We start from the raw sequence: 25292 nt of genomic DNA, 5'->3' as shown, positions 1-25292 counted from the left end.
TTATTGGTTCAATATATTTTTTTGTATTATTTTGTAAACTGTTGATCTGATTACTTCAAAGTGTAAAATTCAATGTCAAATGTGCCATTTTTTCAGAAATACTTTTTTTAATATTTAGACCAGGGGTCACCAACCCTGTTCCTGGAGAGCTACCTTACTGCAAAATTCAGTCCCAACCCTGATCAAACACACCTGAACTAATTAATAGTACCTAAAGCAGCACTTGATAATTACAAACAGGTGTGTTTGGTCAGGGTTGCAACTGAAATGTGCAGGAAGGTCGCTCTCCAGGAACAGGGTTGGTGACCCCTGATTTAGACCATAGCTTTAAGTTCAGAGGGCTTTTGCACTATATACTGTTTTACATTATACTGTCACTTTATCATAATTATCATGTTTACAAGCCTTTTGCACTATTTACTGTTTTACATTATACTGCATTTTTTGCACTATATACTGTTTTACATCTGAACTCTGGTTTGAACTCCTTGCCATATGCCCTTAAGTGTAAATGTATTGTTTACAAATGTTTATTTTTTACCAATATTTTTAGATTACATTTTATGCATAATTGTATTTATTGTAATTTCTTTTTAAAATTCAACTTTTGTATTAATATTGTATGTTAGGCTAGGGTCTGAGAGTTACGCAATTTTGATTCTCTGTATGTTCTGCACATGTGGTTGAATAGACAATAAAGCTGACTTTGATTTTGAGAATAGATAAGAAATCAACATTAAGTGGAATCGCTTGACTAAATTTCAAAAAATAAATAAATAAAAATAAATAAATAAATATATATATATATATATATATATATATATATATATATATATATATATATATATATATATATATTTATATGTGTATATATATATATATATATATATATATATATATATATATATATATATTTATATGTGTATATATATATATATATATATATATATATATATATATATATATATATATATATATATATATATATATATATATATATATATATATATATATTCATAGCTGTAATACAGAAAACATATTTCTTAATGTTAAATCCAATTTATTTTTAGAATTATTTCATAAAAGCTTGCTTTTAAAAAGTTATCAACGGTAAAATTTTCAATAACTTTAAATGCATCCTTGCTGAATAAAAGCAGTACTAACTTCTTTTATCTGTTTTCATTATCTTAAAAAAAATCTCACCTTAATGTCAAATACAGTGGTTGATGGTACCGTAACATTAGATTCTGCTTCAATAATGGTTGATCTGCTTTCATTTCTCTCTTCTGAAAGATGACTTGGGGTAATGGTGCTACTTTCAACAGGGCCCTGAACAGTTGTCAATCTTTTACTGCCTCTCTCCGTCTCTGATTGGTTGAATTCCTCTTTTCTTTGAACAGGTGGCCAATCATAAAGCCCAGTTTGCTCTTCTTGCTCTACCGCTTTTAGGTCTATGTCTTCAGCTCTTTTGTCTTCCAAACTTCGAAAACTCTCTGCATACTCAGGCTCAGGGTTGTCCGAATCCTGAATCCCTTCAAGCAGAGCGAGATCCTTCATGGGATCCTCGGATCCCCGGTGTCTGGCCAGAGGCTGCCAATGGTTTGGGAAAGACTCTCCTCGAACCAGGGACTGCAGGACAAGTGTTTGTGGGGGCCCACGTTGCAGGAAGGCCAGGTAAGAGTCTGTACCAGGTCTCTTCTTCGGCTGGCAGTTTTCTGTGTGCTGACAACTGAGCACATAGCATCGGTGCTCAAAAAACCAGGCCAGGTCACAGCCCGGGAGATCACAGCAGGCCCCGGCACACTGAGCCAGGGACGACACATCCGGGACACGTAAAATACTGCTGCTCCTCAGCTCCGGAGACACCACGCTTTCAGAGTAGGTTGCGGCCTGCCAGCACTGTCCTGATACTGAATGGGCCACAAATAAACAAATATGTGATGCTTTTGACAGCCAAATGCATGGCAAGATTTGCTAAATGTCTGGCAGAACAAGATGTAAGTTCAAATCTATGTTATGGAAATCACATACACTGTAGCTACACTTTAGTTTTTTCAGTCTTTCATGTCCTCAAAAGTTCAAATTAAATAGCAGCTTGATAAATAAAGCATTAAGCATAATCTCTTCACCGCACAATTGCATGAATTATTTAAAAGAAAAAAATCAGTGTCTGACAGAATTCACTCGTTGTTACATGTTTTAACCTTATAAAGTCTACATTATGTTTGATACATACACTTTAAATATTCAAAATGAGGGGTTTTCTATCTTACAGACACCATAGGTGAAAATATGATATGATGTGAGAGACCACTGTCCTAAAATCTAAATGGCCATTATGTAGTTTATTTTTTATATAAAGACACAAATACAGTGAAAAGATGTATTATAGATGGGTCTAATAAACATTTTTGAAAATAATAAACTATGCAATACTATACTTAATGTAATACTGTATTTAATTATATTTAATAATATTTAAATAATTTACTCATTATACTTGTGTACTTATTTGCATTTCTTTACATATTTTCTGTAACACATTGTTTACATATTTAAAATGACTAATTTCATTTAAAAATGCATTTTGGATATATTTTAATATTATTTTGCATGAATTATTTAGATTACTTTTAATATTTTGTGATTAAACAGAAAATGGGGGAAAAAAATAAACAGGGGGGCTAATAATTCTGACTATAACTGTCTTTTAATATAAATTATTTTTATATACCAAGCACATCCCTGCAGCATCAGCCTATTTAGATGAATAATGCAGAATTTTATACTTGCCTCTGATACATAAGAGTATCAAAAGTGAAAGAACTGGTAAGAAGTTCATGATGCCACTGCCGCCTTTTCACAGCGATGGTTTCTAACAGACATTACTTCTTCAAACCCTTTGGGAAGACATCAAAAATGTATAATAAATTACAACAGAACACCGATCAATAAACAATAATTTAACGCAACTATAAATTCAATTAATGGCAGACCCTTTTTGTGAGCCTTTTTTATCCCTCAGACAGCCACAACTGTAGTATACATATCTCTGGGGTAATGTTACATGTTCTTGTTAAATAACGTTACATTATATTGTCTCCATTATCATTCGTAATCACAGCTGTCATTATTTATTTTAATTTTTTTACGAGCAAATCCCATAACACAATGAAGCTAAACAGAGAGAAACGGCAAGCCCGAGGCTATTGTTGTTATTGTATAGTTTTAGCTGTAGCCTACAGTACCAGAGGGATGTGACGCTCTTATTCAAGCATCTGTTTCCATGATATCGAGGATCTGCTTCCGTGCTGCTACTCCATGGCGAATTCGTGCTGGACACAAGCTGATGGAGTAAACTAAAGCTGTGGTGAAGAGCTGATATTGCGGCAATGATCTTGTAATGAAAGCTCTGATATAGCTGGAAAGATGCTGAGGTGTGTGTGTGTTTGTCTGCGGGAGGGAGTGTCAGCAGATAAAGACAGAGACGAGCAGCAGGGCGGAGGGAAACACGTGACGTGGTCTCTGTGATGTTGCAGAAACACACACATCGCATGCCTGATTTGGTGTGTGTGTGTGTGTGTGTGTGTGTGTGTGTGTGTGTGTGTGTGTGTGTGTGTATATATATATATATATATATATATATATATATATATATATATATATATATATATATATATATATATATATATATATATATATATATATATATATTTTGTGTGTGTATGTGTGTGTGTGTGTGTGTGTGTGTGTATATATATATATATATATATATATATATATATATATATATATATATATATATATATATATATATATATATATATATATATACACACACACACACACACACACACACACACCAAATCAAATATATATATATATATATATATATATATATATATATATATATATATATATATATATATATATATATATATATATATATATATATATATATATATATACCACATCATATTAACATTATTGATATTACATTTTACTTATATGTTTCACCACGTAGTCAGTAGCAGTTTTTAATTACAGCAGGCGTGTTTGGATAATTTCCAATTAAATGTTGACATTGGCTACCCGCAGTTGCTCAGAAGGGAAACCCGAGTACCAACCTCTGACGTCACGCACTAGAAGAAATCGAAACTTAAATTATCTGCTGGCCTATGGAAAGGTAGAAGAGTCCGTCAGTTTACTCTTGAGGCTTGGAGACAAGAACAGCTGTCTGTAAGTATGATATATTTTCTGCTGTATATTCCGCAAGTCTTAAATTAATGTTATTGAAATTCTCGTAGTCAGTGTTCATTAGGAAGTTTAAGCTATCCTGTATTTATCAGTTTGTATCTTCAAAAACCTTGTGCTAAAACAGCTGTAACAGTATAGAAACCAACTGTTTACCAGTTGTATAACCACAACAGTACTATAAATGTCACGGTTTAAGCTTTAAATAGCAAAAAAATACAATTACAATTTTCCTGTAATTACAATTTTTTATCCACAAACCCATTTTGTTCTGGTTTTATTTCTTGTAAAATGGTTGGTGTCTGCTTACTTTATCTAACCCACAACATGATTTTTATATTGTTAACAGGCATGTTGAACATCATTATTACTGTGCCAAATGAGCTAACTTTGTTTTTCATAAACATAGTGAATGAACTTGTTTTTGTCAGGTTTAACTTGACTGCATAGGAAGAACCAAACCCTAGAAGAGAATCTGAACACAAAGAACAATACATTGACATCATCCAAATGGATAACCCATCCTGTGTACAAAGGTAAAATGTTCAGTATTTTCAAGATTCGTTTGTATTATCTGTTTTTTTCTAAAATGTTTATATATATATATATATATATATATATATATATATATATATATATATATATATATATATATATATATATATAAAGAAAAGAATAAAAATGAGGTCTAATAATTTTGTCTTTTGTTCTGTATGCAAAACAAATGACATCATGACATTCTGTTATATTCTGATATAGTCATACCTGCTCGGAAGCTCCTCCTTTGGGTTGTAATGGCACCGATCCATGTCTTGTGGATACCAAAGTTGAGAAGAAAACTGTGAAGAATAAAAAAAAGAATAAAAGGAAAAAAAGCGCTTCATGCCAAGTAAAAACGGGCAGTGAATACACTCAGGTCGCTGTTGAAGAGCAATCATCAGCCTCAGAGAACCTTCCTGGAAACCACAAAAATAAGCCTGCAGGATCAAAACATGAAAAGAACAACCAAAAAAGAAAAAGTCAGTCAATTTCACCTGTAAGAACTCCTGCAATCCCAAGTCCACAAAAACCATTAACTAAGCCTACCTGCGACCAGTCAACCCAGACAGAGTCTCTCCAATGTCAATCCATCCAAACTCAGTCAACGCAAACCCCTCCCATCCAGGGTATGCATACAACATCAACAGAAACCAAGTGCACCCAGACAATCCAGTCCAGTTTTTCTTTACACCAGGCATACTGGGGAAAATCATTCACTGATCAGTCTGCTGATGAGCAGAAAACCCAGGCCAGCGCAAGAAGCAATCATCTGACAGTGTTATCATGGAATATAGATGGTCTGGATGATGAGAATGTGCGTGACCGGGTCAAAGGTCTGTTGTCACACCTTGGAAAGTAAATGTTACAGTACTCTCTATTTGTAATTTTATTTTTAGGATGCAGAACTTTTCACACCAATGTGGATAGATTAAATAGATACTATGGATAGATTTCTTGTTTAGATATCTAAAAGATGACTTTAGAGTGAGTTTAGGCAGTTGGAAAATAATGGGATACTTCTCAGGTTGCATAAAAATAATAGTATTTACTAGGGCTGGGCGATATGGCAAAAATACAATCTCAATAATTATTTTCCATATTGAAAGATAACAACATATATTTCAATATAAGTTGTTAATACTTCCAGATGTAACAGATTATTCCAACAGTAACTGATGCCACAAAAATTAGAGGGTCTATTAAATGGCATAACATTTTTTTTTTCGGCCAAAAAATTTTCGGTACATCTCTAAAATCAACACACTTCTAGATTCACATTGTTGCACCTTTCTGCTGTGTAATTGGCTCATAGATCAATATATAAAAGTCCAGATCTTATCACTGTTATTGACATAAATTTTATCGCAATTCGATTTAATATCGTTTATTGGCCCTGCCCTAGTATTTACTCATAAGTTCACTTGAACTTGATCCAGTTGTATATGTGTTTCTTCTGATAAAAACAAAAATAGTTTTACTGTATCTAAGACTATATATATATATATATATATATATATATATATATATATATATATATATATATATATATATATTTATTTATTTATTTATTTATTTATTTATTTATTTATTTATTTATATACACATATATATAAAGGGTCATTTATACATACATACATACGGTCATTTATAAGGTCATAGAATTTTGCCATTTTCCAGGCCTGGAAAAGTTTTGGAAAAACAGAAAACCCCACAAAGTTTTGGAAAAGTCATGGAAATTAGTATAGCAAATATCTGTATATTTGAATTAGGGCTGCGGGATGTTGGAAATATCTGGCATTACGGTGTTTTGTATATCTGCAATGGGAATACAACTTCACCAGATGATTTAACAGGGTTAATTGGATTGATTGGGGGGATTTTGCAGAGAAGTAAATCTTGAATAATATATAACAAATAAATTACAAGCATAGAAAAATAAAATATATTAAAGATAAAAGTGAATTTTAGTTTTCAGGTATTCACTATTCAGGTACAGATATTAAATAATCAACACTGCATAGTCTTCGTTGTATATTATTTAATCTTTATTAAAGTTACAAAACATTTCTTGTGGTCGGATGATTTAAAAATTTGAAATATAGAAATGTTCACATAGTCAGGCCTTAAAGGGACAGTTCATTCAAAAATTAAAATGTACTCCCTATTTACTCACACTTGTTTCAATACTATAGGAGTTATTAAATTATATTCTTTTTGTGTTCATTAAAAAAAATAGATAACTCATAAATGTTTAAAACAAAGTGAAGGGTGTAATGAAAATGTAAATTTTTGGATGAACCATCTCTTTAAAATTGCATGCAGACGCTAAACTTTTACTCCGTTATGATTAAACTCTATATTAAACTATAATCCCAACATTGCATATGCTGCGATGTGACTATTGCGGATGCACACATTGTAATGTTGATGTTGAAATGATATATTATGCAGCCCTAACTTGAATATAGGTTAGTTCCCTTTACTTCTTTTCTGTCCTTGGACAAAAACTTGCTCTCACATTGTGAGTGCTGTGTAAGCATTATCAAAATCAACATAAAAACAAATTTAAACAAAATTGATTGTTGCATGTTCTATGATATTCTGTAATACATTTAAACAGCTTTGTTCTTCTTAATATGTATCATGTTTATGTAGACATTACATGAAACATTACTTAATGAAAATGTACTTGATAGTTCTGGAAAAGTCATGGAATATTAGTAGGAAAAATTTGTATGAACCCTGTATACATTTAAATATATCCTCTCTGTCATTGGGGTTGGACTATCCGTATATATGACAAAACTCATACTATTTTTTATGCACTAATAGAGATGTACAAATAAATAAATCAATGCTTTGAACTAAGAAACAGATGACTTTGCATAGAAAATGCTGAAATATTTTAACAGTAATAACATTGATTTGAACGTCTCAATGTATATAAAGATAATCTAAGTCTCGAATTAATGAACTACTAAATTGTTATTTTAATGCAGGTACCGTGCAGATGTTGTGCTACTGCAAGAGCTGGTACCTCCTTGTGTGAAGATTTTAAAGAATGTTATTAAAGATGATCAATTTCTGGAAGGTATGTCAAAGATCGCATACAAACCCAATAAACAAATATCATTTCTAGTTTGAGAACCGTTTCTGGTTTCAGGCAGTGAAGATGGCTACTTCTGTGGGATTTTGCTCAGAAAGGAGAGAGTGCAGTGCATTCAAAGCAACATTGTGAAGTATCCCACCACAGAGCAGGGAAGGAACCTGCTAATAGCAAACGTAAGAGCCTTAGTCTTAGTTATACATCATTCAAAAACTTAAGCTTCCCATTTCTGCAATACATCTGCATGTTTGTTTAGGTGAGCTTTTCAGGCCATCCTCTGTGCATTATGACATCTCATCTGGAGAGCTGTAAGACAGGCTCTCAAGAACGCTTAAATCAGCTGTGGAGGGTTTGGAAATGGATGAAGGAGACCCCAGAGGACCACACCGTTATATTTGGAGGAGATACCAACCTTAGAGATTGGGAGGTTGTGTATGATGATAACATGTTCCCAATGATAACCCATGTGTCTTATTATATAAATGTTCTTAATAATAATATCTGGCATGTGGTTTTGTCTTTATGTATTTGATGACAGGTAAAGAAGCTTGGGGGGTTGCCGGATGGTATCTCTGATGTGTGGGAGATGCTGGGACAACCAGAGGAAAGCAGATACACTTGGGACACATCCATCAATGATAACAATGATATCCCAAATCCTATACGCCTGCGATTTGATCGACTTTTCCTTAAAGGAGCTGCAAATGGTGCACAGCTACGGCCAGAAAGCATGACGCTGATTGGCCTGGAGAAGCTGAAGTGTGACTATTTCATCAGTGATCACTGGGGTATCCTTTGTACTTTCAAATATGGGGAATCAGAAGAACAGTGTGTCACTGACTGATTCATGATTATATAACATGGATCAAAACCATATGCTTTTCAAACAAATCACTATTGACAAATGAACTCTGGACTAGTGCCAACATGTTCAATTAGTCATAAATTGCTGGGAGATTAACTACTGTATATTCCTTCACTGATGAGTCAAAACGTTGCAACCAGCCAAGAGTAAAGTAAATATTGCTGATGATATCCAAATGAGGCCAGATTTTAGGGTCATTCAGAATCAGTATGCTGGATGCAAGAGATATGAACTGGAATGAAGTCTTGTGGTAGTGGTAATAAACTTGCAACAATGGTCAGAGGAGGGACAAACTATAATCTAGTGGCAAGATATTGAGCACACACAAGCACTGGACTTGGGTTGTCTACATTATGAAAATTGCTGGGTTGTTTTATTGCAATATTGGATTAAATATGGAGATAACCAAGTGTTAAAGGCGGTTCATTCCACTGTGGCGACTCCTGATTAATAAAGGAACTAAGTCGAAAAGAAAATGAATGAATGAACAGTGTTAATGTTTATAAATAAATTTTAAATTACATTTTTTTAATCCCACTATTGGGTTTGTCCATTGACCCAGTGTTGTGTTAAAACAACCCAGCGTTTTTGAAGTGTGGTCCAATCCCAGCAGGCACAGTACGTCATCATGACGTCAATACCCCAACGTTGTGGGACGTTACATTTTGTTTGGAAATAAAAATTGGGTCAGAACCCAATGCCAGGCAATGTCAATGTCCAAAATCAACCTAAAGTCAACCCAATATCAACGTCTAATGATGTTATAGCTTGTGTAAACGTTACCGCTATTATGTCTAGCAAACATGGTATTTTGGTTGCCATATCTCACGAATAAATGTCAGTATTTGATGTCAATATGATGTTGGTTTAAGATGTTGGCTTGTTGCTTGATTTTGGTCACTTTCCAACACAACCTAAAATCAGCCAAATATCAAAGTCATTTGACAACATTATTGGTCATAAAAGTTACATTGTCCTTAGACGCTGGCTGGACATAGAATTTTGGAAACCTGACCTGATATCACAACCTAAATCTAACTTAATGTCTTATGACATTGTGTGCTGGGATGAGTCACATTGTCTTTTACACAACATAGACTGTAAAAAATAAAGGAAGAACCAAATGGGAGTTCCACACTGATGCCATAGAAAACACTTTTTTTTTGTCTCTCTCAAGGAACCATTTTTCCATTTTAGCAATTTTAGAAAAATAAAAACTTTTTCTAGTCATTTTACTCCAGTAATTCAGTGAATATGTCATTATGTCTTGGCTACAAATTTCCAGTATTTGTAAGCCATGTAATATAATTAATTAATCAAACACACAATGACCATTATGATCATTAAACGGCCTATTCTGAACAAAATCTAATCACCAAAGAAAAGCAACCAAATCAATCTATGCACATGAGTGAGCCTTTTTAAAATAATTGAAACTCGATAAGAGATTAAATTTTTCAGTTATTTTTAGAGTGCCTTAAACTTTGTGTGGTTACCTTTAAGGATCCCTTATTCAAAGAGCAAAGACACATTAATTACCCATGAAGCACCTTTTATTTATTTTTAATCAATCAAGCTTTTCTTTTATATACAAATATTGCAAATAAAATGCATAACATTAAAAAAATTACAAATCACTATGCCCACACAGAATCTGCGTGTGCAGAATTCCGCAGATTTTTAGCCCATCATTGATTGTTTATTTATTTGTGTAAGTGTGTGTAATTGTATATTTATCCAGTTTTTTTAATTAATTTCAGTATAATTATTGACATATGAAAATGTTTATATAATTTATTCACATTACAGTTTGTAAAATCATATTTTCTGTCTTTTAGTAGATATATTATTTAGAAGACATGATTTGTTTACCAAAAAAGTGAAACGAATTGGAATTGCATTATAAACATTAAATACAAGTTAAAAAGGTATTACTTTTTAGTTCATAGATTCAGTTTTTAGTTGTGATACTCCCAAAATCATTCCACATAAATCCAAAGATTTTTAACTAAATTCTGTGCAGAAACAGCAAAAAAATGTCCTCAGATTCCGTCTGGCCCAACATATCACTTACCCCAACTTTTATGAAAAAGCCTTAGTTAAAAGAGCTTTCTTCATAACATTGGTCAACGAAAATGATTTGGTAAAATCTAGAATTTTTTAAAAGATATAAGTGGCATATAAAAATTGCAGCTAAAAAGTTACATTGTGATAAATAACCTATCATGTGACCGCCAGGCCTAGATTCCTCTGTCTGCAGATGTTAACTAAAAAGAGGTAACATCTGCATAGTCTTCGCTAAAAACCATTACCACCACGTTTTCGCTTCTCCACTAGAGGGAGCTCAAATCACAGCATATGATTCTTACAGTAGTTATGCTGTGACTTGGAAATATCAACCACAAACACATAACATCTATTTATTCTGTTTATTAATTTAAACACAATATTCTGCGTTTGGAAAAAGAGTTGGCAATTTTAGGAACATACTTCAATGGAAATATGATTGCATGAATAAATCATACATTTTAAGTTGCTTATTATAATACTACACATACTAATTTAATAATTTGTTTGGGTAAGCTTATTTGTTTTGTTTTAATTTATTGCATAAGTCTGAATTAAATCAGGTTAATATGGTTGATTATATAATATGCTGTTCTAGTTATTGTAGAACTTTAAACTGGAACCGTAAACCATTGCTTTTTTTGGAGAAATGATTTAAAGTATAGTCTGTCTCCTATTTAAGCTTATCAAAATTGAAATATGCCAATGCGTGCAAATTTAGAAAGGTGGTAGAATTTTTTTTATTCTTTGACATTGGCAGAAATGTTGGATTAACGTTTACCAGGACACTCCTCATCATAACCATCTGGCTTTACCGTAGGAATTTACTGTACACAGAACGTGCCTTGAATCTACAGCACGGCATCTGTTTCTTCATTTTCTACCCATCATGTTTGTCTGAAAACTCATTATCTATTGTTTCTCCCAACATTATCTCGCATAATTGAATGCTTGCATCAGTAAACAGAACTTTGTCAGAATTTTATGCTTAAGGCAAAAACCTTGAATAAAGCCTTAAAAAAAAACCGGCCTTTAAAATGCATGACGATGTCATTAATCAAACCTTTGCGCAGTAAATGGATCAATGTTCTGTCATGCTAATCTATTCCCTTCATTCCAATATATCACAGATTAAGATGAATTAATTGCCATATCATCTGAGTATAAAGCATTTAATCTAATTTTAAATGTTGAAGTATTCTTCTGTCAGCCTAAGTAGAAGCCATTAATTTAATAAAGACCATCATGAAGGTTGTGAAAGATCATTCCTTGCCACTGTTATAAGGAAACCTTTCGTCATTTTTACTACAATGAACTAAAAATAGCTGTTGCCTTAATTATTCTAGAATTCTAAGTTTTCCAAATGTTATGCTATATTTTTAATTGAGTCATACCATATGTTTGTTTGAAGGTAGGTTGAGTGCAGATTTTAATTGCATTTGCATCACTGTTAGAAAAATTAGGTCACACTTTATTTTGATGGTCCGTTTGGTAAATTTAAGTTACATTGCATCTACAGTGCTTTCACAAAAGTATTCATAGCACTTTACTTTTTCCACATATTTTATGTTACAGCCTTATTCCAAAATGGATTAAATTCTTGTAATTCCTCAAAATTCTACACACACAAAAAAAGTTTTTTTTTAAGTTGCAAAATTTATTAAAAATAAAAAGACCTAAAAAAATCACATATACATAAGTATTCACGGCTTTTGTTATGAATCTCTAAATTGATGATTCCACAGATCATCATCCACAGATGATGTGAGAGGATTTTTTGTCTCCAGGTGCACACCAGTAATATTTTTGTAAAGCCATTTATATAAATGTGTCTTAAATAGGCTTATTTAACTAAGGCCTAGTCCTGGCTTAATCTAAGGCCTGTTTGTGAAACTGGGCCTTTGGGTTTAGTTAAACAATTACATAATCACTGACCTAAAAGCAATCAATAGTGTTTTCAGAAGCAACCAAACACGCACTGTGCCCATGTAGTTTTAACTTTTATCTCTTTTGTGGAACCCCATTGCTTTGCATCAAAAGAACAACAGCAAACTGACTGCACTAGAAGATATGTCTCTATGCAAATATATATGCAGGGCAAACATATTTGATTCCAAATCATTAACAATGTTAATTTGTTTTGTGGTATTTAGGTGTTAGTAATAATAAAAAGGTGTAATAATGCTTTATACATTGATATTATGCCTCTGTTAATATCACTAGTGTGAAAAGGAACAAAAGTTGTTGATGTTGTACTGCTCAAAAGGTTTATTTTATACCTATTGACCTTATTCTGAAATGCGGAAGTGCGCCTGTTTTCGCGATTGTCTTAGAACTTCCGATTCAGTCGCCTATGGGAGAAAAGACTAGGAATAATAAACGGCAGAAAATGGCCAAACTACTTGCTCAACAAACAAATGTTTGCATGACTACACAGACCAAGTAGCATAATATAATAAGAAAATTTTAAATTGCAACATCAAGCACCGTAACGAGCAGTTGTTAACGTCAAAAAATGAATGGAAGTGAATGTGACCGGAAGTCGCGAGACAAAAAGATTCAAATGTCAGCGCCCGCTCGACAGCTGAGAATAAGGTGAATAGAAACTGGGTCCTGTTTCAGAATGGAGGTTAAGTGAAAACTGCAGTTAGCCCTGCTGTTAGCCCTGAAATGAAAGAAACTAGATTTTCCATTTTAAAATGGCGGGTTTGTCAAACTTGAGAGAGCAGGGTTAGTCAAGCCTGTTTCTGAAAAAGAGGTAACTTACTCTGTGAACCTAACCTGAGGTGCATTTCCTAAACAACGACGTAACTCGCGGCTGAACTATCATAGTACGATGCATCGTTTGGGAAAAGAACGATGTAGTGACAAGTGTTTCCTAAAACCTGTAGTTTCTCTGTCGCAGATCCATCGTTTGAACCAGGTTAGTTATAACGTAAAATGCCCATAATGATGCTCTAAACAGAGTGGTAACAACTTCTTTAGAGAAGAACCCAAACATTTCTGTGCAATATATATTGTTTTACATGCACACGCATTTTTTAAAAATCCAATATTAGTTTTGGTAAAAACATGCACTCGTTTTTTAGATTAATTGAAACATATGTAAACGGCACAAATAGAGCCAATGTTTCCTTTACAATTATTATTGAGAATATTCCATAGTCTATTCTAAGTTAGCATAAAATCACTTACAAAAGCTAACACATATTCTAATATCATATATCATAAGGAAAAATCCTACTTTAATAATAATAATAATTATAATGATGATGATGATGATGATGATGATGAAGATTATAAGGTAGAATCTTGTTTATTTATTTTTTTAAAAAGTCTACTTTTACAATTTGACACTTGCAAGCCACTGCAGAAATGTTCTAACTAAAAGGCCCATGTCATATACAAATACTTAATAAATAACCTATTATAAATTAAAAACATTAACCTGTGCTATGTTTTTTTTTTTTTTCATAAACTTTGGAGATGTAACAAATTCCACTTTTAAATAATAGGTCACCTATAGCTTTCGTCAAGAGCCACGCCTGTGTTTGAAATGACATCAATGTGTTCAAAGTTGACATAATTAATTGTAATTGTAAACATGAAAATCATTACAACTGAACTGTAAAAATACGTTGAAAGAAAATTACACCTAAGAGAGATGACTTTAAAGCTTTTTTTTATTTTTAATCATTCCAAGTTTAAATGTTGGGATGTTTGAAAGCAATAGGGCATAGGAGGGATAACTGGGAATAGAACACAACCAGGAACTATGTTTCTAACTACAGCTCCAGAGGTGTAGTTGCAACCAAACAAGTTTGCAACGCAGTTTGCGAATGTTCATTGAAACCATGGATTTGGGAACTGCCAAATCAACGAACTATGTTTGTGATGACAGAACTTGTGACCTTAGTTGGCTAATGATGGTTTTTGGAACGCACCCCTGGTCAGGAGCAGGTTTTATTGTCTAAACTTTGAGTTTCTGTTGGTCTCCTCCCCTATCCCGTCTCAGTCATTCATTGCCTACATTTCAGTCAAGAATCCAGCTGCACCAGGTGACCCACTGAGGTCAGAGGTGGAGCTGCACCAGGACACCCACTGAGCCCAGTGGTGGAGCAGCACTAGGAGACTTACCGAGCCCAGTGGTGGAGCTGCACCGGGAAACCTACTGAACCCAGTGCTTCAGCTGCATGTAGAACAGCTGTAGTTGCAAGCACAGTAAAGAGAGGGGAAAATGAGCAGAAGATATGAATTACTTTCTGATGATTTTTCATGAAAGAATTATGGAAAACGTCTAATTTTTATTCATTTATTTGTATTGTAATGTGATAAATCCAAAGATCTAAATCTAAATTTTACACAATTATTTATTATTATTATTTATCTGTCCACATTCACTATGTCTATCTAACAAAAAGTAAAAGTAAAATGGGACATAATGCCACAGCTGACAATATGGATTTTTTTGCTTGATGTTACACCATTTCCATCAGCTAAGTTATTGTTGTTATTAAGAACAATGATATTAAAATGTAATTATAAAAAAATATTGTATGAATAATAACTGTATTAACACATATGCGGAAACCTATTAGCAATATAGGAATATAGGGAATATGGAATATAGAAAAACTTTAAGTGCTGATTGTATAAACCTGTTATGACTTCATCCTTATCCTTGTGTTCATTCATCTCAGTTTTAGTATTTCGACATGATTTATCATGTTACCACTGAAATTGTCACTGATTTCATTACAGCATACAAGAACTTATTCTTATTTTGCACGAAAACCCTAAATGGTTATTTAGGTTGCAATATTTGTTAAATGGCTGTTTTTTACAATATAAAACAATTTATAACATTTAAAAAGAATAGATATATTAGCACTTTACAGAATCCAGACTTGTAATAGAATTTGTTTGCATTGGTGCATGATGTCCACATCGAAAGTTATTGTTAAATAAAAAATGTTTAGCTCTAAATGTTCTGTTGAAAATACTAACATATTCATCATACTTCACTGCACATGTTTTGTTTCACATCATTTGATCTCCTTGTTTAAAATGTGTTTACAGAATGTCTGGATATTTAGCACATGACTGTCACTGCAGCCATCTTCCATTAATGATGTCATGATGGAGCACATTTTTGAATTGCAAGATTGTAATCACAATTACATTTACTATACTACATTAACAAACAACATTATACCATTATAACAACATTATTTTATTTATGTAAATAGTTGTTATCCTAAACTTAAGAATACTACAAGTAAATGATAAATTTATATTGGGATAGGAAAGTATTTTCAATTCTTGGCTTAGAATTCTGTCTGAATTGAATGAACTTTTATTAAAAGTAATTGCTCTGAGTATATCTAGAGCTTTCTGTTTCTGAAAGGGAGAACCACCAAAAAATGGATTTTTAGAAATATTTTATGTTGATAGCACATATTTAGGAGTTAAAAAAATCACTGCAGATCACAGTGACAACTTTAATTATAATTAGATGAATAAAACAAAACCTTGAATTTAATCACATACTACCCCAAACATTTTGTAACATTAAAATTGCGAAAATCCCTAGCATAACCAAAAAAAATAAAAAAATAAAAAAATAAAAATGAATTTGTGCCTCAGAAATAAATGTCTTTTTTTTCAAATATTTCCAAAAAGATGTTGAACAGATTCAGGAAAATTTCACATTATGTCTGATAATATTTTTTCCATCTGGAGAAAGTCTTATTTGTTTCCTTTTTGCAGGAAAAAATCAGTTTTTAATTGTTTTAAAGCCATTTTAAGGTCAATATTATTAGCCCCATTAAGCGATGTATTTTTTCATAGTCTACAGAACAAAACATTGTTATACAATGACCTGCCTAATTACCCTAACCTGCCTCGTTGACCTAATTAAACTGTTTAAGCCTTTAAAATATCACTTAAAGCTGTAAAGAAGTGTCTTGAAAAATATCTTTAAAAAAATGAATTACTGTCATCATGGCAAAGATAAAATAAATCGTTTATTAGAAAGGAGTTATTAAAACTATTATGTTTAGAAATGTGTTGAAAAATATGCTCTCTGTTAAACAGAAAATGGGAAAAAATAAACAGGGGGCTAATAATTCTGACTTCAACTGTATTTGTATTTTTAATTCTTGACTTGGGGTCACTGGTGGAGCTGCACCAGGAGACCCACTGAGCTCAGAGGTGGAGCTGCACCAGGAGACCTACTGAGCCCAGTGGTGGAGCTGCACCAGGAGGCCCAATGAGCCCAGTGGTGGAGCTGCACCAGGAGGCCCACTGAGCCCAGTGGTGGAGCTGCATTTTAAACAGCTGTAGTTGCAAGCACAGTAAAGAGAAGGGGAAAAGGAGCAGAAGGTAAGTAAACAATCAGTTATGAATTACTTTTCGATGTTTTTTCATAAAAGAATTATGGAAAACATTATTTATTTTTTTCCATTTACTTTTACTTTAATGTGATGAATCCAAAAATGTAAATCCATTTTAATTATATATATATATATATATATATATATATATATATATATATATATATATATATATATATATATATATATATATATATATATTATTTATCTGTCCACATTCTCTGTGTCTATCTAACAAAAAGTAAAATTAAAATGGGACATAATGCCACAGCTGACAATATGGATTTTTGTGTTTGATGTTACACTTTGTATAACAGCACAGTTATTAAGAACAATGATATTACAATGCAAAAGTATCTTTAAATGTTCTTTGGAAAATACTAACATATTCATCATACTTCACTGCACATGTTTTGTTTCACATCATTTGATCTCCTTGTTTAAAATGTGTTCACAGAATGTCTGGATATTTAGCACATGCCTGTCACTGCAGCCATCTTCTATTAATGATGTCATGATGGAACACATTTTTGAATTGCGAGATTGTAATCACTACTACATGTACTAACACAACAAACAACACTATACCATTATAACAACATTATTTTATTCCTGTAAATATTTGTTATCGTAAACTTAAGAATACTACAAGTAAATGATAAATTTATATTGGGATAGGAAAGTATTTTCAATTCTTGGCTTAGAATTCTGTCTGAATTGAATGAACTTTTATTGAAAGTAATTTTTTCTGAATATATCTAGAGCTTTCTGTTTCTGAAAGGGAGAACCACCAAAAAATGAATATTTAGAAATATTTTATGTTGATAGCACATATTTAGGAGTTAAAAAAATCACTGCAGATCACAGTGACAACTTTAATTATAATTAGATGAATAAAACAAAACCTTGAATTTAATCACATACTACACCAAACATTTTGTAACATTAAAATTGCGAAAATCCCTAGCATAACCAAAAAAAATAAAAATAAAAAAAAAATAAAAATGAATTTGTGCCTCAGAAATAAATGTCTTTTTTTTCAAATATTTCCAAAATGATGTTGAACAGATTCAGGAAATTTTCACAGTATGTCTGATAATATTTTTTCCATCTGGAGAAAGTCTTATTTGTTTCCTTTTTGCAGGAAAAAATCAGTTTTTAATTGTTTTAAAGCCATTTTAAGGTCAATATTATTAGCCCCATTAAGCGATGTATTTTTTCATAGTCTACAGAACAAAACATTGTTATACAATGACCTGCCTAATTACCCTAACCTGCCTCGTTGACCTAATTAAACTATTTAAGCTTTAAAATATCACTTTAAGCTGTATAGAAGTGTCTTGAAAAATATCTAAAAAAAAAAAAAAAATGAATTACTGTCATCATGGCAAAGATAAAATAAATCGTTTATTAGAAAGGAGTTATTAAAACTATTATGTTTAGAAATGTGTTGAAAAATCTGTTCTCTGTTAAACAGAAATTGGGAAAAAATAAACAGGGGGCTAATAATTCTGACTTCAACTGTATTTGTATTTTTAATTCTTGACTTGGGGTCACTGGTGGAGCTGCACCAGGAGACCCACTGAGCTCAGAGGTGGAGCTGCACCAGGAGACCTACTGAGCCCAGTGGTGGAGCTGCACCAGGAGGCCCAATGAGCCCAGTGGTGGAGCTGCACCAGGAGGCCCACTGAGACCAGTGGTGGAGCTGCATTTTAAACAGCTGTAGTTGCAAGCACAGTAAAGAGAAGGGGAAAAGGAGCAGAAGGTAAGTAAACATTCAGTTATGAATTACTTTTCGATGTTTTTTCATAAAAGAATTATGGAAAACATTATTTATTTTTTTTCCATTTGCTTTTACTTTAATGTGATGAATCCAAAAATGTAAATCCATTTTAATTATATATATATATATATATATATATATATATATATATATATATATATATATATATATATATATATATATATATATATATATATATATATATATATATTATTTATCTGTCCACATTCTCTGTGTCTATCTAACAAAAAGTAAAATTAAAATGGGACATAATGCCACAGCTGACAATATGGATTTTTGTGTTTGATGTTACACTTTGTATAACAGCACAGTTATTAAGAACAATGATATTACAATGCAAAAGTATCTTTAAATGTTCTTTGGAAAATACTAACATATTCATCATACTTCACTGCACATGTTTTGTTTCACATCATTTGATCTCCTTGTTTAAAATGTGTTCACAGAATGTCTGGATATTTAGCACATGCCTGTCACTGCAGCCATCTTCTATTAATGATGTCATGATGGAACACATTTTTGAATTGCGAGATTGTAATCACTACTACATGTACTAACACAACAAACAACACTATACCATTATAACAACATTATTTTATTCCTGTAAATATTTGTTATCCTAAACTTAAGAATACTACAAGTAAATGATAAATTTATATTGGGATAGGAAAGTATTTTCAATTCTTGGCTTAGAATTATGTCTGAATTGAATGAACTTTTATTGAAAGTAATTTTTTTTGAATATATCTAGAGCTTTCTGTTTCTGAAAGGGAGAACCACCAAAAAATGAATATTTAGAAATATTTTATGTTGATAGTACATATTTAGGAGTTAAAAAAAATCACTGCAGATCACAGTGACAACTTTAATTATAATTAGATGAATAAAACAAAACCTTGAATTTAATCACATACTACACCAAACATTTTGTAACATTAAAATTGCGAAAATCCCTAGCATAACCAAAAAAAATTGAAATAAAAAAAAATAAAATTGAATTTGTGCCTCAGAAATAAATATCTTTTTTTTTTCAAATATTTCCAAAATGATGTTGAACAGATTCAGGAAATTTTCACAGTATGTCTGATAATATTTTTTCCATCTGGAGAAAGTCTTATTTGTTTCCTTTTTGCAGGAAAAAAAATCAGTTTTTAATTGTTTTAAAGTCATTTTAAGGTCAATATTATTAGCCCCATTAAGCTATGTATTTTTTCATAGTCTACAGAACAAAACATTGTTATACAATGACCTGCCTAATTACCCTAACCTGCCTCGTTGACCTAATTAAACTATTTAAGCCTTTAAAATATCACTTTAAGCTGTATAGAAGTGTCTTGAAAAATATCTAAAAAAAATGAATTACTGTCATCATGGCAAAGATAAAATAAATCGTTTATTAGAAAGGAGTTATTAAAACTATTATGTTTAGAAATGTGTTGAAAAATCTGCTCTCTGTTAAACAGAAAATGGGAAAAAATAAACAGAGGGCTAATAATTCTGACTTCAACTGTATTTGTATTTTTAATTCTTGACTTGGGGTCACTGGTGGAGCTGCACCAGGAGACCCACTGAGCTCAGAGGTGGAGCTGCACCAGGAGACCTACTGAGCCCAGTGGTGGAGCTGCACCAGGAGACCTACTGAGCCCAGTGGTGGAGCTGCACCAGGAGGCCCACTGAGCCCAGTGGTGGAGCTGCATTTTAAACAGCTGTAGTTGCAAGCACAGTAAAGAGAAGGGGGAAAGGAGCAGAAGGTAAGTAAACAATCAGTTATGAATTACTTTTCGATGTTTTTTCATAAAAGAATTATGGAAAACATTATTTATTTTTTTCCATTTACTTTTACTTTAATGTGATGAATCCAAAAATGTAAATCCATTTTAATTATATATATATATATATATATATATATATATATATATATATATATATATATATATATATATATATATATATATATATATATATATATATTATTTATCTGTCCACATTCTCTGTGTCTATCTAACAAAAAGTAAAATTAAAATGGGACATAATGCCACAGCTGACAATATGGATTTTTGTGTTTGATGTTGCACTTTGTATAACAGCACAGTTATTAAGAACAATGATATTACAATGCAAAAGTATCTTTAAATGTTCTTTGGAAAATACTAAAATATTCATCATACTTCACTGCACATGTTTTGTTTCACATCATTTGATCTCCTTGTTTAAAATGTGTTCACAGAATGTCTGGATATTTAGCACATGCCTGTCACTGCAGCCATCTTCTATTAATGATGTCATGATGGAACACATTTTTGAATTGCGAGATTGTAATCACTACTACATGTACTAACATAACAAACAACACTATACCATTATAACACCATTATTTTATTCAAGTAAATATTTTTTATCCTAAACTTAAGAATACTACAAGTAAATGATAAATTTATATTAGGATAGGAAAGTATTTTCAATTCTTGGCTTAGAATTCTGTCTGAATTGAATGAACTTTTATTGAAAGTAATTTTTTCTGAATATATCTAGAGCTTTCTGTTTCTGAAAGGGAGAACCACCAAAAAATGGATATTTAGAAATATTTTATGTTGATAGCACATATTTAGGAGTTTAAAAAAAATCACTGCAGATCACAGTGACAACTTTAATTATAATTAGATGAATAAAACAAAACCTTGAATTTAATCACATACTACACCAAACATTTTGTAACATTAAAATTGCGAAAATCCCTAGCATAACCAAAACAAATAAAAAATAAAAAAAAATAAAAATGAATTTGTGCCTCAGAAATAAATGTCTTTTTTTTCAAATATTTCCAAAATGATGTTGAACAGATTCAGGAAATTTTCACAGTATGTCTGATAATATTTTTTCCATCTGGAGAAAGTCTTATTTGTTTCCTTTTTGCAGGAAAAAATCAGTTTTTAATTGTTTTAAAGCCATTTTAAGGTCAATATTATTAGCCCCATTAAGCGATGTATTTTTTCATAGTCTACAGAACAAAACATTGTTATACAATGACCTGCCTAATTACCCTAACCTGCCTCGTTGACCTAATTAAACTATTTAAGCCTTTAAAATATCACTTTAAGCTGTATAGAAGTGTCTTGAAAAATATCTAATAAAAAAAAAAATGAATTACTGTCATCATGGCAAAGATAAAATAAATCGTTTATTAGAAAGGAGTTATTAAAACTATTATGTTTAGAAATGTGTTGAAAAATCTGCTCTCTGTTAAACAGAAAATGGGAAAAAATAAACAGAGGGCTAATAATTCTGACTTCAACTGTATTTGTATTTTTAATTCTTGACTTGGGGTCACTGGTGGAGCTGCACCAGGAGACCTACTGAGCCCAGTGGTGGAGCTGCACCAGGAGGCCCAATGAGCCCAGTGGTGGAGCTGCACCAGGAGGCCCACTGAGCCCAGTGGTGGAGCTGCATTTTAAACAGCTGTAGTTGCAAGCACAGTAAAGAGAAGGGGAAAAGGAGCAGAAGGTAAGTAAACAATCAGTTATGAATTACTTTTCGATGTTTTTTCATAAAAGAATTATGGAAAACATTATTTATTTTTTTCCATTTACTTTTACTTTAATGTGATGATTCCAAAAATGTAAATCCATTTTAATTTAATATATATATATATATATATATATATATATATATATATATATATATATATATATATATATATATATATATATATATATATATTATTTATCTGTCCACATTCTCTGTGTCTATCTAACAAAAAGTAAAACTAAAATGGGACATAATGCCACAGCTGACAATATGGATTTTTGTGTTTGATGTTACACTTTGTATAACAGCACAGTTATTAAGAACAATGATATTACAATGCAAAAGTATCTTTAAATGTTCTTTGGAAAATACTAACATATTCATCATACTTCACTGCACATGTTTTGTTTCACATCATTTGATCTCCTTGTTTAAAATGTGTTCACAGAATGTCTGGATATTTAGCACATGCCTGTCACTGCAGCCATCTTCTATTAATGATGTCATGATGGAACACATTTTTGAATTGCGAGATTGTAATCACTACTACATGTACTAACACAACAAACAACACTATACCATTATAACAACATTATTTTATTCCTGTAAATATTTGTTATCCTAAACTTAAGAATACTACAAGTAAATGATAAATTTATATTGGGATAGGAAAGTATTTTCAATTCTTGGCTTAGAATTCTGTCTGAATTGAATGAACTTTTATTGAAAGTAATTTTTTCTGAATATATTTAGAGCTTTCTGTTTCTGAAAGGGAGAACCACCAAAAAATGGATATTTAGAAATATTTTATGTTGATAGCACATATTTAGGAGTTAAAAAAATCACTGCAGATCACAGTGACAACTTTAATTATAATTAGATGAATAAAACAAAACCTTGATTTTAATCACATACTACACCAAACATTTTGTAACATTAAAATTGCGAAAATCCCTAGCATAACCAAAAAAAAATTAAAATAAAAAAAAATAAAAATGAATTTGTGCCTCAGAAATAAATGTCTTTTTTTTTCAAATATTTCCAAAATGATGTTGAACAGATTCAGGAAATTTTCACAGTATGTCTGATAATATTTTTTCCATCTGGAGAAAGTCTTATTTGTTTCCTTTTTGCAGGAAAAAATCAGTTTTTAATTGTTTTAAAGCCATTTTAAGGTCAATATTATTAGCCCCATTAAGCGATGTATTTTTTCATAGTCTACAGAACAAAACATTGTTATACAATGACCTGCCTAATTACCCTAACCTGCCTCGTTGACCTAATTAAACTATTTAAGCCTTTAAAATATCACTTTAAGCTGTATAGAAGTGTCTTGAAAAATATCTTTAAAAAAATGAATTACTGTCATCATGGCAAAGATAAAATAAATCGTTTATTAGAAAGGAGTTATTAAAACTATTATGTTTAGAAATGTGTTGAAAAATCTGCTCTCTGTTAAACAGAAATTGGGAAAAAATAAACAGGGGGCTAATAATTCTGACTTCAACTGTATTTGTATTTTTAATTCTTGACTTGGGGTCACTGGTGGAGCTGCACCAGGAGACCCACTGAGCTCAGAGGTGGAGCTGCACCAGGAGACCTACTGAGCCCAGTGGTGGAGCTGCACCAGGAGGCCTAATGAGCCCAGTGGTGGAGCTGCACCAGGAGGCCCACTGAGCCCAGTGGTGGAGCTGCATTTTAAACAGCTGTAGTTGCAAGCACAGTAAAGAGAAGGGGAAAAGGAGCAGAAGGTAAGTAAACAATCAGTTATGAATTACTTTTCGATGTTTTTTCATAAAAGAATTATGGAAAACATTATTTATTTTTTTTCCATTTACTTTTACTTTAATGTGATGAATCCAAAAATGTAAATCAATTTTAATTATATATATATATATATATATATATATATATATATATATATATATATATATATATATATATATATATATATATATATATATATATATATATTATTTATCTGTCCACATTCTCTGTGTCTATCTAACAAAAAGTAAAATTAAAATGGGACATAATGCCACAGCTGACAATATGGATTTTTGTGTTTGATGTTACACTTTGTATAACAGCACAGTTATTAAGAACAATGATATTACAATGCAAAAGTATCTTTAAATGTTCTTTGGAAAATACTAACATATTCATCATATTTCACTGCACATGTTTTGTTTCACATCATTTGATCTCCTTGTTTAAAATGTGTTCACAGAATGTCTGGATATTTAGCACATGCCTGTCACTGCAGCCATCTTCTATTAATGATGTCATGATGGAACACATTTTTGAATTGCGAGATTGTAATCACTACTACATGTACTAACACAACAAACAACACTATACCATTATAACAACATTATTTTATTCCTGTAAATATTTGTTATCCTAAACTTAAGAATACTACAAGTAAATGATAAATTTATATTGGGATAGGAAAGTATTTTCAATTCTTGGCTTAGAATTCTGTCTGAATTGAATGAACTTTTATTGAAAGTAATTTTTTCTGAATATATCTAGAGCTTTCTGTTTCTGAAAGGGAGAACCACCAAAAAATGAATATTTAGAAATATTTTATGTTGATAGCACATATTTAGGAGTTAAAAAAATCACTGCAGATCACAGTGACAACTTTAATTATAATTAGATGAATAAAACAAAACCTTGAATTTAATCACATACAACAACAAACATTTTGTAACATTAAAATTGCGAAAATCC

General features: G+C 31.5%; 2 protein-coding genes across 21 annotated transcripts in view; one reads left to right on the top strand and one right to left on the bottom strand.

Annotated features, from left to right (window-relative positions):
• Positions 1–25292, bottom strand: part of kiaa0319 (KIAA0319) — a 164747-nt gene that overhangs the window by 22331 nt on the left and 117124 nt on the right. For 7 of the 20 annotated variants that reach the window (XR_012392416.1, XR_012392420.1, XR_012392419.1 and 4 more), the window contains exons 1-3: positions 3249–3470; positions 2794–2900; positions 1204–1910 (exon numbers count right to left, since the gene is read on the bottom strand). Coding sequence is in view for 9 of the 20 variants with exons in the window: in XM_073926460.1 (XP_073782561.1) it covers positions 1204–1910; positions 2794–2842 (756 nt within the window). In the remaining 11 variants the exon portion in view is untranslated. Of the gene's footprint in view, positions 1–1203; positions 1911–2793; positions 2901–3248; positions 3471–4045; positions 4143–5019; positions 5232–5340; positions 5379–25292 lie in introns of those variants that run through there. The other 13 variants (XR_012392417.1, XR_012392411.1, XM_073926459.1 and 10 more) reach the window with 4 other exon arrangements.
• Positions 4202–9618, top strand: tdp2a (tyrosyl-DNA phosphodiesterase 2a). The gene is made up of 7 exons (XM_005158303.5): positions 4202–4239; positions 4686–4790; positions 5014–5649; positions 7794–7885; positions 7958–8076; positions 8157–8327; positions 8439–9618. The coding sequence occupies exons 2-7, from the start codon at positions 4765–4767 to the stop codon at positions 8742–8744; spliced, it is 1350 nt and encodes a 449-aa protein (XP_005158360.1). The 5' UTR covers positions 4202–4239; positions 4686–4764; the 3' UTR covers positions 8745–9618.

The sequence above is a fragment of the Danio rerio genome, chromosome 16 (genome assembly GCF_049306965.1).
Source record: "Danio rerio strain Tuebingen ecotype United States chromosome 16, GRCz12tu, whole genome shotgun sequence".
NCBI lineage: Eukaryota > Metazoa > Chordata > Actinopteri > Cypriniformes > Danionidae > Danio > Danio rerio.
This window is presented reverse-complemented; position numbering and strand designations above follow the sequence as displayed.

Bases quoted from the DNA above. Each gene is read 5' to 3' on its own strand.
- tdp2a (XM_005158303.5), top strand. From the start codon at position 4,765: ATGGATAACCCATCCTGTGTACAAAG. The intron at 8,077-8,156 runs GTAAGAGCCTTA...ATGTTTGTTTAG, and splicing joins GGAACCTGCTAATAGCAAAC to GTGAGCTTTTCAGGCCATCC. The intron at 8,328-8,438 runs GTTGTGTATGAT...ATTTGATGACAG, and splicing joins CCAACCTTAGAGATTGGGAG to GTAAAGAAGCTTGGGGGGTT.